The following is a 15,755-nucleotide window of genomic DNA, read 5'->3' as shown; positions in this document are numbered from 1 at the left end:
ACATTCTGAAACCAATTCTAAAGCACTGTGACAGCATGAAGATGTGTGTATGTGTGAACTTGTGTATGAATTGTGTTGCTGTTAATTCAGTTTTTGTTTTCTGGTTGGCATACATTCCACATCATCCATGTACTAAATATCCAGGCCAGAAGACTATGGTTCTAGCCTGTGCGGGAGAAACTGTGCCAATTTTTAATTTTTTTTAAATGGGATCTGACATTTCTGGCAAGGCCAGCATTTGTTGCCCATCCTTAAATGCCCTTGAGAAGGTAGCGGTGAGCCGCATTCTTGAACCGCTGCAGCCCACCTGGTGTAGTACAACAATATTGCTGTTGGGAAAAGTGTTCCAGGTTTTTGACCCAGTGACAGTGAAGGAATGGCAATATAATTCCAAGTCACGATGATGTGTATCTTGAAGGGGAACTTACAGATGGTGGATTCCCATGAGTCTGCTGCCCTTGTCCCTTCTAGGTGGTAGATGTCACGGGTTTGGAAGGTATTATTGAAGGAGTCTTGGTAAGTGCATCTGGTGCTTGGTACACATTGCTGCCACTGTGTGTCGATGGAGGGAGTGAATGTTTAAGGGGGTGGATGGGGTGCTGGTTAAGTGGGCTGTTTTGTCTTGGATGGTGTTGAGCTTCTTAAACATTGGAGCAGTATGCACCCAAACAAGTGGACAGTATTCCATTACGCTTCTGACTTGTGCTTTGTCGATGGTGGACAGGTTATGGGGGGTCAGGAGTTGAGTTACTCATCGCAGAATTCCCAGCCTCTGACCTACTCTATTTAGGTGGCTAGTCCAGTTAAATTTCTGGTCAATGGTAACCCCCAGCCTATTGATGATGGGGAATCAGTGATGGTAATGTCACTGAATGTCAAGGAGGGATGTTTTAATTCTCTCTTGTTGGAGATGATCATTGCCTGGCACTTGTGTGGTGTGAACGTTACTAACTGCTTATCATCCTAAGCCTGAATATTATCCAGGTTTTGCTCCAGCTGGTGGATGCTGAAAGTGGCAGTCTCTACGTACTGGAGCTACAATGATATTGTAACCCAGAGTGGAATTGCCTCCACAAATACCAGGGAAATGATCACTATAGAGTGAGATTTGTTGCTTCATTTGTTTACAGCGCCAATGCCCATTTCAGGAATGCTTTTGTGTGGGAATGGAATCCCCTCCAACTATTCTTTATGAAAAATGTAAAACCCCAAAAACCACAGACACAGGCACTGTAAATAAAAGCCAAACCTCAACACAAAACACACAGAGGCAGACTATACTGTAAGGGATTAATTTCAAACATCACAAAAGAACTGACACAATTAAAGGACTGGAAATGGGGACATTATCACAACAGTGGCACTAGGTAACTGCCCTCAAGTAACCCAATCAAGAAACTGAGGAGGCCATTGTTACAACCAAATGGCTCCAGGCAACAGTCATCACACAACAACATTGACTGCAGCCAAGGAAGGAGAGAAACCTTAACATGCATATCAGATTTGGAGCCAGAGATCCCTCACCTTGGTGGAGTCCATTGTTTTCGGTTATGGAAATAACATCAGCACTGTGTGAGTGTGTCTGGACCAGGGCATGTAACAGACCAAAGGGATTGAAAAGTGCTAAGCATTGACCATCCAGCAGGATGAACTCAGGTTAATGCGTTTATAATATTCCCATAAGAATCATCATAAAAAGTACAAGGTCAAAGGGTTTGGCACTGCAGTCAAGAAGGAGGGTCAGAAACGGTCAACCTGGCTCCCGGACCTACAATTCACACCGGAAGGACCAACCGCGTGAGAGGATTGTAAGTTATCAGCCAAATCTGAGGGGTATTGGGGCTGAGGTCTTAAAATAACTTAAGTGTAACCACCAAATCCTGGCGGGGGTGGGGGGGGTTGGGTTTGAAGTGAGCAAGGTTTGGGGCAGAAACGTGGAGTTTTGCCTGTGGATTTTCATTAAAGATTTTCTAATAAGTCATGGTGACTGTGTGTTTGGGTGGGAGCCGAGGTTACATCATGGATGTGCAGTGTTGTGCGGTGTCATTTAAACTAGTTTAGAGGTCTTTGTATTAGGGCGTTAAGAGTTTTTTTTAATAAACAACAAGTTTGTGGTTGAGCCAAACCCTGTGTCTGTGCAATTTTGTCCTTTATAAAAATGCTAATGTCAAGAGCCATCCATAAGGGGGAAAACAGGAGCAGGAACCTCTTACATTTTGTGTCGGTTTCTGTGGCATTAATGGTCCATTAAATGATGGATGTGGATTTCTCTCAGTTATATAAAGCAGGTAATAAAACTGATTACACCAACAAATGAAAACATTGAAAAAGTAATCAGAGGAATTCCACAGTGATCTGTTCCAGGACCCCTGCTATGTATAATGCCTATGAATGATATGGAACATTGATTTCCAACAGAGCATTGTTAAATTTAATTAAATGGATAGGCTACAAATAGCAGGTGATTTTTAATATGGATAACTAATGCATTGATAGGAATGGTAACATTAAATGTGCATTTAAAAGAGTCCTAATACATTACTCCATTAGCAAACTGAGAAGGAAAACAATTTAAGAGAAAAGCAAAAAGAAAGTCTTGCATTTAGATAGCACTTTTCACAACCATTGGACATCTCAAAGGAGTTTATCATCAAAAAGTCCAAGGGCAGCAGATGCATGGGACTATCACCACCTGGAATTACTTCTGAAGTGTTGTCAATGTTCTAATATAGGAAACGTACACAACAAACTCCCACAAATAGTAATGTGGTAATGACCAGATAGTCTGATTTTTGATTTAAGGGTAAAAATTGGTTAGGACACCAGGAATAACTCCCCTGCTCTTCTTTAAAAACCACCATAGGATCTTTTACATCCACTCAAGGAAGCAGATGGAGCCCCAGTTTAACATCTGATCTGAAAGATGGCACCTCAGACAGTGTAGCTGTCCCTCAGTATTGCACTCAAGTGTCAGCTTTGATTTGTGTGCTCAAGTCCTGGAGTTGGACTTGAACCCAGATCCTTATAACTCAGAGGCAATTGTGCTACCAACTGAGCCATGGCCAACATTTGGATGATTGTTGATCACACTCTAAAAGGATCTGGTCAGTCTGAGCCAGTTGTTTCAAGAATCAGCAGTATTTTACTCTTGAATTAACAGTGCAAATTGGATATTTTACAACAAATTACAAGTTATACTGGTATTATGCAGATCTGGATTATGCCCTGTAATGTTGGTTGGCCTATCTTAAAAATAAATAGTGCAATAGATAGGTTCTTAGATGAGGAACCAAGATGATTCCAGGCCTTAGAGAACTAACTCAAGGAAACAATATTATTTTTGCTGGAGAAAAGGTCGAGGGGAAAAACAAGGCAGAACTTCAAAATAATGAAAGGTATAGCACTTGTGAAAATAAACAAGCTACTTAATGGAAACATCAAATAAAAGATTAGAAGACACAAATACAAAAATCACAAGCCTTGAGCAAGAGAAAAATTTCTGTATACAAGAGGGGGTATGTGGAACCATCAGCGGAGCTAGAAGTAAATTACTGTTCCCTAAAAAAGGGGATCAGCAATGTTGTATGAGAATGCCTGTAATGGAATAGAAACTCAGAAACTGAACTCCAGGGCATTGTCGACAAAGCATTTGGGAAACACTTAACACCTGGAAAACTGAGGTCCTCTTGCAAGCAGCTCCCACTGCTAAATACCTCCTCCCTTTAATTAAGATCAACGGTCAGATCCAGAAAAATGTAGATTATCTTCCGATTTTGGGGGCCTCCTCCCGACGAAGGCAGACATAGACAATGAAATTCATCAACACCTCCAATGTGCCAGCTCAGCCTTTGGCCAACTGAGGAAAAGAGTATTTGAGGACCAGGATCTCAAACCTGAGACTAAAGTCATGGTTTACTGGGCAGCAGTGATCCCCATGCTCCTATATGCTTCGGAGATATGAATAATTTACAGCAGGCACCTCAAAGCACTGGGGAAGTAACACCAGCAGTGCCCCAGCAAGGTCCTCCAAATTTTGTGGCAAGAAAGGCGGTCCAACAGCAGCGTTCTCTCCCAAGCCAACTTGCCCAGCATTGAGGTGCAAACCACTTAAAATCAGCTCTGCTGGGTTGGACATGTCATTCACATGCTTGACACCTGACTCCCGAAACAACGGCTCTACTCAGGAATCAGTGGTGGCAGTCGGACTTCCAAGATGATGGCAGAAACGCTGAAGAGGTAAAATATCTCTGCTGACTCATGGGAGACCCTGGCTTGTGACCAACCAAAATGGAGAAGGCTCATTCGGGAAGGCTCTGAACACATTGAGAGACTTCAGCGGGAATGTGCAGAGACGAAGTCGAGGTGTCGGAGGGAGAGCACAAAACTCCAAACAACTCATCTACTCAACTCTTCAAGTACCACCTGCCCCACTTGTGGCAGTCTGAAGATCACATTCTGGACCAGAGTGGAAGCAAGTCATCTTTGATCCTGAGGGCCTGCCTAAGAAGAATAGAATAGTCACCTTTGGGCTCTGGGTGGAGTGGGCTAGATGGATTGAATGGCCTTTCCTTACACTGGATTATCTTAAGGTCTAATATGATAGGCTGGCATTCCTTTTTTTAACGGTGAATCAGGAAAACTTGGTCTTAGCACCATGAAAACAAATTATACAAGAATTAAGCTGGATTACTTACCTCAACAGAGTCAGCCTGTGCCCAAAATAAGAAAGTATCCAATGGATGGTTATTCACTGTAACACCTAAATCTATCACCATGGAATGCTTTGAGGCAGAAGAAAATATTTCAGTGACACCCCAAGTCTCCAAAACTGAAGTAAGTGCTGTAGGAATTCCTGTACTTAAGGATATTTGTGAAGAATAGTCTAAGGTACGTGGAACTGTTTGAACTGAAGGTGAGAATGTTGTTGGGGAAAAGTCTTTAGCAAATGATGTTGATGGAGAGGGGCTTTTGGTGGTAGATCCTGTTGGGAAAACACTGACAGTTCGAGACAGTGTTTTTTGGCTGTCCTTATTTTCCTCTGTTGATTTGCTGTAATTGCTCATGCTTGTTTGGAACTGTAAGTAAACAAAAATACTCATTTGATGAAATTGCATGAAATGCACAGTGACCAAACACATAATTTTAATTTTAACTGATCACCATCACTCATGTTCCTTATATATCACCTAAGTTTATGATGCTATTCAGGAGAACACCATATATGGAGAGGGGATGACATTATTGGCTTGAAATTAATTGCAATGTGTCAATTCAAAATTTGAACTTTCAATGCTGTGTTTAATAAGAATTAAATTACTGGTCAGAATTTAACAACAACAACATAACAACCTGCGTTTATATAGTGCCTTTAAGGTAGAAAAGTGTCCTCAGACACTTTAAATAACGTGGTGTGTTAATAGATATACTTTAATTATCATCTGAAAGTAGCATTTCATATCCAAATTCCTCCCGGAGCCACATTTAGGAACTTGGATAATCAAATACCTGTTAACTTGTTTGACACCAATGGGCAAAATTTTGTCCTTGGCGGGTGGGCTCGGTGGTGGCGGGTGGGGGTGATCAGCAAGGCACCATGATTTCACGCTGGTGGGCTAATTAAGGCCCACCCAGCGTGAAAGACAGCTGGGGAAGCTCCGAGAAGGGACGGGCGGGGGTATGATGTCCGCTGGGTCCAATGGTGAGTGGCCCAGGCAGCCACTGGAAGGCTGCCACGGAAAGACGCTGAAGTCTCGACGGTTTCCAGTGCGGTTGGACATAGCAGGCGGGGGAGCAAATATCCAATGAGTGCCTCGCTGCCCTCCTGGAGGAGATGGCAGCCAGGAAAGGAAACCCTTGTCCCAGAGACAGGAGAAGGAGGCTCCCACAACTCACCAAAAAGGCCTGGGAGGAGGTGTCATCTAGAGTGATCAGCTATGACATCGTGAGGCGCACATGGGTGCAGTGCCGGAAGCGCTTCACTGATCTGCTGTGATTGGGAAGGCTGAGTACCATGTTGTCATGGGTCAGTGTGCAGAACAATAAAGAGCTGGCCCATCCTCCCATCAACCTGAAGGGTGTTAGAGTGGAAGTGGTAACTGTCAATGACGCCAGAGCTGGCAAAGAGGGTGAGCCCTGGCTGCTTGGACTGAGTGCCTTGTGGCTCCAGGGCCACGAATCAGCTGAGCCCTGCCAGGCGTTCCTCAGCTGGATTTGGCCAGGTTGCAATGCCGATGCTGTTACAGAGTGGGCTAATCAGGAGAAGACATCCCATAACAATATTGAGAGGTTGCGGACTGGCGGGGGACCCCCACACCTCCTAATCCTGACACGCTATGAGAAGGGGGCACTGGAGCTCGAGAGGCGGCAGGTACCTCGGTCAAGCGGCCACAGTGAGGTTGTGGTGCCAGGTGAAGACTGCAGTGCACTGAGGTGAGAACATCGGTTATTGCAACCACTGTAGTGTAATCTCTATATTGAGGTGAGCCTCAAAACTGGAGTCCCCATTGATAATCAAAAGACGAGGGCACCATGATGCAGATATCTGTTGTCTCACCAGGATGCATGGCATGCACAATGACAGTGTCATGACTTAAACTAGTGACATGTCCTTCTTGTCCCTTTTAGGTTCACCAGTGGGTGGTCACAATGAGGACCCTGAAGGCCCACCCCTGACCCCTGAGGGCCACCATGCTGATCACGCACCTGCATCACACCCTCTCTGTAAAGCAGGCACCAGCGCAGATACCAGTACCTCGGTGGGCATAAGATCTCCATCTAGTACTTCAGTGCACATCGGTGAGGTCACTTCACACTCGCTTGAGGAGCAGGCGAAGGCAGTGAGTGCCCAGGGCACCGGCAGTCAGGGGACTGTTGGAGACCAGGACAATGCTCGGTGGCTGACAATGGCTGATGATGGGCTTCTGGAGTCATCCATTAGGCAGCAGATGCAGGAGTGTGCGGGAGGATCTGGCAGAGATACATGAGGGAATGCATGTCATGGGGTTCGTTGTGGAGGAGTCCCTGCAGAGCCTGATCTCTGTGTTGACCCTCATGGCTGAGTGCAATGCCTTCTCTATGGAGAGAGTGGCGACTCTCATGGAGAGGCTGCTCCAGGAACTCAATCGGGGGTCCCTGGGGATGCACTTGGACCTGCAAGCCCACACACTGGCAATGACCTCAGCTGGTCAGTGTCAGTGTGGGAGATGGATTGGGCACCTAGTATCCCAGCTAGGTGCCTGCCCATTAATGATGAGCACGGAGGTCCAAAGTGACCTCACATTGGCACACGAGCTGCCTGTCGTCTCTTCGGGCTCCCCTCAGGGCGCTCCAGATGACGGCAGCAGCTCCTCCGCCCTTCTGCCAGTGACCGTGGCATCTGATGAGGCTGCGGCGACTGGGGAGATGCCAGCTGTGGCACTGGCCACTCCCTCCCAGGCTGGGCCTTCACAGGCTCCACAGGCCAGAGGACACTCGCCAAGGTCATCAAGACCAACAAGACAGCAGAACGAGCAGGCTGTCTCCATTGCCGGTGCCAGAGAGGGGTGGACACCAAGATATAGCACTCACAAACATAAATGTAAAGCACCTTAAGCACAAGACGGACTTATCACGGGTGATATTTTGTTCCCCCATTTTGCTTTAACTATTTAATGGTGTGATTAAAAACATTGGTTTATGTTCATTTCAGCTCCGTTTCACATGCACAAGTAAAGGAGACTTTATTTTGTGCTATTGGACTCTGTATGCTTCATTTGTTCTGTAGGTGAAGGGTAGGCCATTATGTAATGATGGACATGTATCTCCTGAAACTTTATTGTAAAGGCACAGAATGTATGTTGGTGGCCAAGGAAATGGTCCTGTCAGGGATTATGGAGCCTGCAGCCCTGGCATGTGGTGGTGGTTCTTATTTGGTAGGCTAGCTGAAGGAGCGTTGGATCAAAGCGTCCTGGGTGTCCCTGCCTCCCTGGAGGTTACCCGGGTCAGCGTCTATCCCCACAGCATTCTCCTAACCATGCTCGTCTTCAGACTCACTACTGGACTTATCATCTGTTGCCTACGCAGCTGTGTCAACATCCTTTCCCTCCACTGTGTCCCCCCTTGCCAGTGCCAGATTGTGGAGAGCGCAGCATGCAATCACTGTTAGTCACACATGATCTGGGGGGTATTGCAGTGCGCCCCCTGAATGGTCCAGGCATCAAAAGCGCATCTTGAGAAGACCTATGGTTCTCTCTACCACAGCCCATGTGGTGCCATGGCTCCTATTGTACCGCTGCTCAGCTTCTGTTCTTGGGTGACAGAGAGGCGTCATGTGCCACCTCTTCAGGGGATAGCTCTTGTCACCCAGCAGCCATCCATCCAGTCGGGCTGGAGCACCTGGGAGTGTCTGAGGATGTAGGCATCATGGGAGCTGCCAGGGTATCTTGCACAGACTTGCTGAATTTGCACTTTGTGATCACACACTATCTGCACGTTCATGGAGTGGAATCCCTTCTTGTTGACAAAGGCACCGGGCTCACCCGCTGGCACCTTGATGGTCACATGTGTGCAGTCGGTGGCCTTTGGCTCGCTTGGCCCGGCTGGGGTCATCTGTACAATAATGAATGAAAGTCAATGCACGCCTGCATAAAGCTTCTGTCACCAGTTTGATGCAACTATGGAGACCTGGTTGGGAGACTCCACAAAGAACCCCTACTGAGCCATGGAAAGAGTCTGAGGCATAGAAGTTGAGGGCCACATTGACCTTCAGAGCCACTGGCATGGGGTGTCCACCCACACAGTTGGAGCTGATCTCAGGGCTGATCATCTGACAGATAGAGGTCACTGTCTCCCTTGAGAGAAGGAGCCTTTTTCCGCATTGTACATTGAGGGAGCTGCATTGCTGCCTGTAAACTCGGACAGAGGGATAGTGACATCTTCTGTGGTCCTTTACACCTTGGACTGCCAGCTGGCCCTGCCCCTCCTTGTGCCTGCGCCTCTCCTCCCACACATCGCTCCCCTGGAAGCTGCATTGGGACACCTGGCTTCCTCTCCCTTCTGCCCCTCTTTTCCTCCTCAGAAGAGGTGCCTCCAGCAGAGACCACAATCCCCATTGCCAGGGTTATGGAAGGCTGTCTGTTACCTGAACCGGCGCAAATGGTCTGAATCCTCCGGGGGCCTGGAAGACACCAATGAGTCCTGAAGAGAAGCCTAGAAATGCTCAGAATGCAGCTCTGAAGCGAGATGAAGCTGTCCTGTTCACAGAAACAACCAGCAGCACATGATCTCCAAAACTCCTCACTACTCACATTGAAAATGCTGCTGACCCTTCTTATCCCGCCCATGGATGATCTTTTGCAAATTGCGGCCCGCCTGCCTGCCCATTTTGCCCGTGCGATGGCCGAAAATTCGCATGGGCTACGTAAACCCGGAGACAAATTGGTGTGTCAAGGGCCTTAACTGGCCTCTTAACTATTGGCGGGTGCACCTCCGTCTCCTTTGCCCGCCCGCCTAGCTAAATATCACGAGAGTGTGCATTGACATTGGCACGCTCAGCCGGCGTCAATGCGCGTCATTTTACACTTGAGCGGGTCAGGCAGTGCACCCGCTGCTAATCAGAGAATTCTGCCCAATGTGTGGTATGATCATCCTCATGGCTCTGGATGGTGAATTTATTCAAAACTACTGTACCCATAATTTATTAGAATATTTTAGCAATTATTTATATTTTCAGAAAAATACAACAACTTTTTAAACTGGTAGTTAAAAATGTGCTAGAAAGGGAAGAGAAAAGCTGGGTTCTCCAATCAGAGACTCTGGTTTAAGGCCACGGAACTGGAGTAATACCATTATATTGTTGCTTGTAGGAAGCAATGGATAACAGTGGTCTTACACCCACTCCGCTCCACCACCTGCACTCCCCATCACAACATTTATTCCGATGGACCAAACCAGGAATGCACTTTTGTCTTCCCTCTCTCTCAGTTGATTAGGATATTCTACCAATGTCGGCAATAAGACATGATTTTCAGATTTGATAAAATTTATGAAACCATGTAGACTGGTAAAACTTCAGTAACCCTATTGTAAGTAGGGCATTGATATTATTTCTGGAGAAAATTTCAGATATGTACAAGTAATAAAATAATGTACATTTACTTATTAAAACAGCTTACCCTCCTTAATCTATGTTTCCTTTTGCGAGGGCCTGTAAAAGTAAATGGAAGAGATGAAAAAAACTAATCGAACTACCTGTCTAACATGCATATTATAATACGTTGAATGCATAAAGAAGGGTATTTGGAAATAATCTGTTACTAAAATCATTTTACCATAGTGGAAGACAAAAAAAGCCACCTTACTGAGCAGCGAAACAGGACTTTGCAACCATAATGACATAGCTTTACAAACTTATGGGGCAAAATTTATCAGCCAGCCTGTGGGGGCAGGCATGACACGTCCCGACATCTTCGCGCTGAGTTGCAATGTTTCGTTTGGCAGGTGTGCGCTGGAGTTGGCTGCGCGTCAGCCGATACATAAACGGCCTGTTAAGGCCATTAAGGATCTAATTAAGATTATTGCGAATGCTGCATATCCAACTTTAAGGTTGGCGGGCAGGCGAAAAGCCCAAGCGGCCTTCGCATTTTTTAGGAAACCTCATCCACGAGCGGGATGAGGTTTCCTGAAGCTTTCATCAAATAGAGAAATAAATTTCATAAATATAAAAACATGTCCCAACACATGTGACACAGTCACATAAGGGAACATGTTTAAATAAATTTTTAAACCTTTTATTTAATAATTTTAATATCGATTCAATCTCCCTGAGGCAGCTCTGTGTGCTGAGTGCTACCAGTCGCATCTTACGCTGGGCAAGCTTTAATTGTCCTGCCTGCATAAAACGGCGGCACAGAGCCGATCGCGGGCGGTGATTGGCTCCGCGCTTGCCCCCACCCTCGCCTGTTTCCACTGAGCCCGCCCGTCATATGAAAAATTCTGCCCATGGTATGGGATTTTCCAGTCCTGCCCGCAATGGGACCAGAAATTCCCACCCGAAGTCGATGGACCTTTTGTTGGTCGGTTAAATTTTCCACCCGCCCGCAACAAGTCTCATGGTGGGCGGAACCGGAAAATCCTGGCTATAGGGTGCAAAATTCAATCTCTCTGATATTTGGACACTGGCACTGCGTTTTGCACTATATATCACCATGCCTCCACTTCTGGAGTGTTTGACCTTACTGGCATGGCAGGGCATACCCAGGGATGGTGAGGTGGGCATCCGAGACATTGGTAAATACGTATGATTCTGTGAGAATGACTATGTCACCACCACCTTCTAAGGCAGCAATTCCCAGACATCAGTGAGGAGGACTGATTGCAGCCGACTGGGCTATTCAAACATGAGCTTTACTTACAGGTACTGGTCCTGTAGATAGTTCTGAAATGCAACAAACCTTTCAGCATTATGAAGGTTTTAGATGAGGTAAAAAGGCAATAACAATTTAAACTGATTGGCAAGTTGGTAACTAAAGGACAAAAATAAAAGTATCACTGGAAGAAAGACAGGAAAATTGAGATTTTTTTAAGGTATCAAAAGTACTGCTAGGACCTGGAATGCCCTAACAGAAACAATGGTAGGAGCAGTCTTCATAAACAGCCACTAACAGGGGAGTCAATTAACATTTGAAAATCTTTTTTTAAAAGAACGGTTATGGACATGAACTAAACAGATTGCTCTTTCAAAGAGCTGGCAAAGGGGTGATGAGCCAAATGCCAACCTTCTGAAACACGTTCTAAAAGATAAATTTTCTCCAGCAACCTTCATAAAATATGTAACTAATCGGTTATATTATTTCCGTTATGTGCTGTTCATACCTTTACTGACAAGAATACTGTTTCTCAAATGCCAGGAAACGTTTGTTTTCTCAGAAAAGTTTCAAGGACTATATCAATTAATCATGTTATTCCAGTTCCTGGCCTGAGCTATTCCAGTATTGGAGGACGGAATTTTACAGCAGTGGGTTTTTATGGTCCTGCCGAAGTCAATGGAGTTTAGAATGGCTCGCCACATTTTACAGCCCCATCCCCGCCACAATGGGATAATAAAATTCTGGCCGGTATCTGCCATCACTGGATGCAATGGTGATATTTTTAAGGGAAAGAACTAAACTAGCAAAGGAGTTGGAATTTGTAACATTAACCAGACGTTCATCTGTAAAGCACAGGAGAGTAGAGTAGACCACAGCTTTCAAATAATGTAAGAGTTGGATTTTGTGCTCTCATATTCTCAGCAAGGAAACCGTGCAGAGACAGAGCTAGCCTCCATTCTCCAACATTCCTGTGAATATGCCTCCTAATTGGGAATGTGGAATCACAGACCTAATTCTATTGAGTAAAGTCCTTTTTCTTAATTCTTCCACTTTTCTTGCCTCTTTTTATGAAAGCACTGATGCATGATGGAATATGCAGTTGCATGTACCTTCACTGCCTTCAAGTGCCATACTTAACCGCTATTTTTCAAATCAAGCCTGTCAATGGCAATGGACAATTTGACTCTGGGAGCAATTACAGCAGAATCCAATGCTCACCTTATGCAATTTCAATAGCTGTGTGTTTTTCAGTAAGGTTCAGTATATAACAATGAATGGGCTCCCAGTTAGTTTCCCCCCCACCCCCATGCTGTAGCTCAGGGGCAGTGGAGTTAATTGTAGATCCAACCTGGGTGCAATCAGCAAAGTCAATAAAGAGAATCAAACATGTATCTGCCTGGTGACATAGCTCACTTCTGCACTGGACAATGAGCTTCTCTGCACAGTCTTCTGAGAAGCTGTAAAGCTTTTTGCTGTCTATTTCTATTTGCCTTGTCATTTCAAGATTTTAATTTTAAATTAATTTTGTCTGTACTTTATTATTATCTCTACTTTTATCACATGTATACACACTACATTATCTTTAATTTGTTATAACAGATTACCTGTCAGTCCCTTCAGCCTGTCTTAGCTGAATGGTGTTATTACAATTAATCCATTGTAGTATTTTAACTGATGTATATAAAGAAAAGATATACTAATCCTCTTACCATTTGTTAATATAGCATAAAGCTGTAGGGAATACTAATACAACTCTCCAAAGAGCTCCTTACCTTTGGAATTCATTAGAATTTTGTAATCCTTCTCTTTGTCTTTTGAGTATCTCACTGCAGCATTGGCATTTACATTCACAGTTGATTGTTCAAACCCTCTCTTCACTGGACCACCATCTAATATTGTGACACTTACTGGAAGATCATTCAATGGTGCTAGAATAATTGAGCCTAACGTGACTTCTAGACCAACAAGCAGCTCCATTAAATGAATGGTAATATTCTGAGATGTCTGTTTCAATGTCAGATTATTGAAAACATGAATGGTCATTTGATGTATACCAGGTCCAATAAGGTGCTGAGTGGCATTGTCAACAGAGATAATTCCTGGTTGCACAGTGGACATGTAGAGAATGATATTTCCAACTGATGCCACTTGGATCAGATTGGCACCTGTAAAAAAATGTAAATGAATTTTGAGATCATTGTTTACAAGTATTTCTAAATTTAATTGGATACCTGAGGTAGTCTGTAAAGGAAGGCATACTTTGGGGTTCAGTTCTATGGTATTGACCTTCCTAACTCTGCATGGTGCATCACTTTGATACATAAGTGCAGGCACTGACACCGAGAATAAAACATCTATTTTTAATTGGACCACCAACACTTAAAAAAACTAGTAGCTGCTCAGAGGAGAGAGAACAACACAGAGAATAAGCCAGGGAATACTGAAAGGACTCTGCAAAACATGGGAAGAGTAAGAGATATGGGGAAGATCAGAAGAACAATGGAGAGGACCGGGGAGGAAATAGATTTTTTTAAATTGACGGGTGCTTATTGAGAAATTAGTTTGTTGATTCTTTATCCTTCACTATTAACAGATTTCCCATAGAAGAGGGATGAGATGTGAGATCCATATTGATCTGGGACCAACATTGCCAATATTACATTAACCCTGGAATTGGAAGTACAATTTCAAACTTTGTGGATGACATCAAATAATCACTAATAAATCCAATATGTAATTCAGGAGAAACCTCTCTATCCAAAGAATGGTAAGAATGTGGAACTTGCTGAATTTATATTTCTGAATGACTTCAGATATAATATTAGTTGTAATGTTATCATTGAAATCTTTCATCATGAATAACTGTACTAGGTTCCTGTCACTAATGTCAGAAAATGTGTGTCTGGAAAGAAGGCAAAGTTCATCCAAGACTAGAAAAAGACCTACAGCCTTGGATTATTATTGCTTCATCAACAAATGGGAAAAAAGTAAAGGCTTCTTCAACTTTCATGTTATAACTAGACTAGTTTGTATATTAATCTATTTTAATAGATTTGCAGGCTATGGTGAAGTAAAGGAAAAAGTGCAAGGGGACATGTTACTGACCTTCACTTTAAAAAATGACTTAATTATGACTTGACTTGGGAAGAAAATGACTTGATTACAACTCTAGAACCAGGATTTTAACATGGAAGCTGCAGCTAACAAAAACTGTAATAGAAAATAATCAGAAGCAATTGAGTACAAATTACGATAGATATCAACCATTACCTTTTCCGACTGCAACTTTAATCAACAATGTATGTCCGTATCGAACTCTACAAGTAGGAATAGCATCCGATTGATCTGAGATGGAACATCGGGTGCCACTGAAATCACTGGGTGGCTCTTGAATAAAAACAATTTTTTTAGCTTCCAGGTAACTATTCTTGGCTTGACATTCAACGTGGATATGGAAAAGACCAGATCCTCTGTATGTGTGCAAAATCCTGGAAGATCTAATATACATATACACAGTAATTACATCTGCATTGATACAGTACATTCTGAAATATCATGTGCTTTTGCTTTATGTGCACTTCAATTTCAACAACTTACAATTTATATAGCATCTGTAATGTTGTAAACTGTCCAAATACACTTTGTGGGAGCGCTATCAAACACAATTTGACACTGAGCTACAGAAGAATAAATTAGGACAGGTGAACTAGATCAGAGAGGTAGATTTTAAGGAGTGCCTTAAAGGAGGAGAGAGAGAGAGAGAGAGAGGCATATTTAGAGGAGTGAATTGCAGAATGTTGGCTGCTAGGCATGGCCTCCAAGAGTGAAGTGAATAAAATCAGGGATGCACAAGAGACCAAAACAGGAACAGCTCAGGGACCTCAGAAGCTTGTATGACTGGAGAAGGTTACGAAGATAGGGAGGAATGAGGCCACGAAAGGATTGAAAACAAGAATGAGAATTTAAAACTTGAGGCGCTGCCTGGCAGAGAGTCAATGTAGATGGGTGATGGGTGAAGGGAATTGAGCATGGGTTAGGACACAATTAGCAGAGTTGTAGGGTTAAAGATGGGAGGCTGAGCAGGAGAACATGTTCATAGGTAATACAGACCAAAGTTATATCAGTGGTACAAAATGCAGGACAACACTGTGCCACAACACATGCACTAGCAATATTGTGTCACAGCATGCACAGGTACCGACGTCAGTTATGGTACCATAACATTACAAGTTTGTAATAGAAGGATCCAGTACATTGAGGGTTAACCTGGGGCTGAGTACAGTACAGTTACTGGTGATGTAAGGAGGCACCTGACCTAGAGCTTGGATCAGCAGTGTAGAGCTAGGTAGCAACATATAAGGACATGCCATGGAGTCCTCTCCAAACCTGTACCCTGTACTGTGAATATGT

At 44.0% G+C, this 15,755-nt stretch overlaps 1 protein-coding gene across 1 annotated transcript in view; it reads right to left on the bottom strand.

The window, feature by feature from the left end:
• The window catches only part of LOC121280068 (polycystic kidney disease protein 1-like 2), a 95,415-nt gene extending 81,060 nt beyond the window's left edge, over nucleotides 1-14,355 (bottom strand). Inside the window, exons 1-4 of the mRNA XM_041191696.1 lie at nucleotides 14,292-14,355; nucleotides 13,118-13,510; nucleotides 10,152-10,183; nucleotides 9,119-9,154 (exon numbers count right to left, since the gene is read on the bottom strand). Coding sequence (XP_041047630.1) covers nucleotides 9,119-9,154; nucleotides 10,152-10,183; nucleotides 13,118-13,510; nucleotides 14,292-14,355 — 525 coding nt within the window. The remainder of the gene's footprint in view (nucleotides 1-9,118; nucleotides 9,155-10,151; nucleotides 10,184-13,117; nucleotides 13,511-14,291) is intronic.
• Nucleotides 14,356-15,755: the final 1,400 nt, after the last annotated feature.

The sequence above is a fragment of the Carcharodon carcharias genome, chromosome 7 (genome assembly GCF_017639515.1).
Source record: "Carcharodon carcharias isolate sCarCar2 chromosome 7, sCarCar2.pri, whole genome shotgun sequence".
Taxonomy (NCBI): domain Eukaryota; kingdom Metazoa; phylum Chordata; class Chondrichthyes; order Lamniformes; family Lamnidae; genus Carcharodon; species Carcharodon carcharias.
This window is presented reverse-complemented; position numbering and strand designations above follow the sequence as displayed.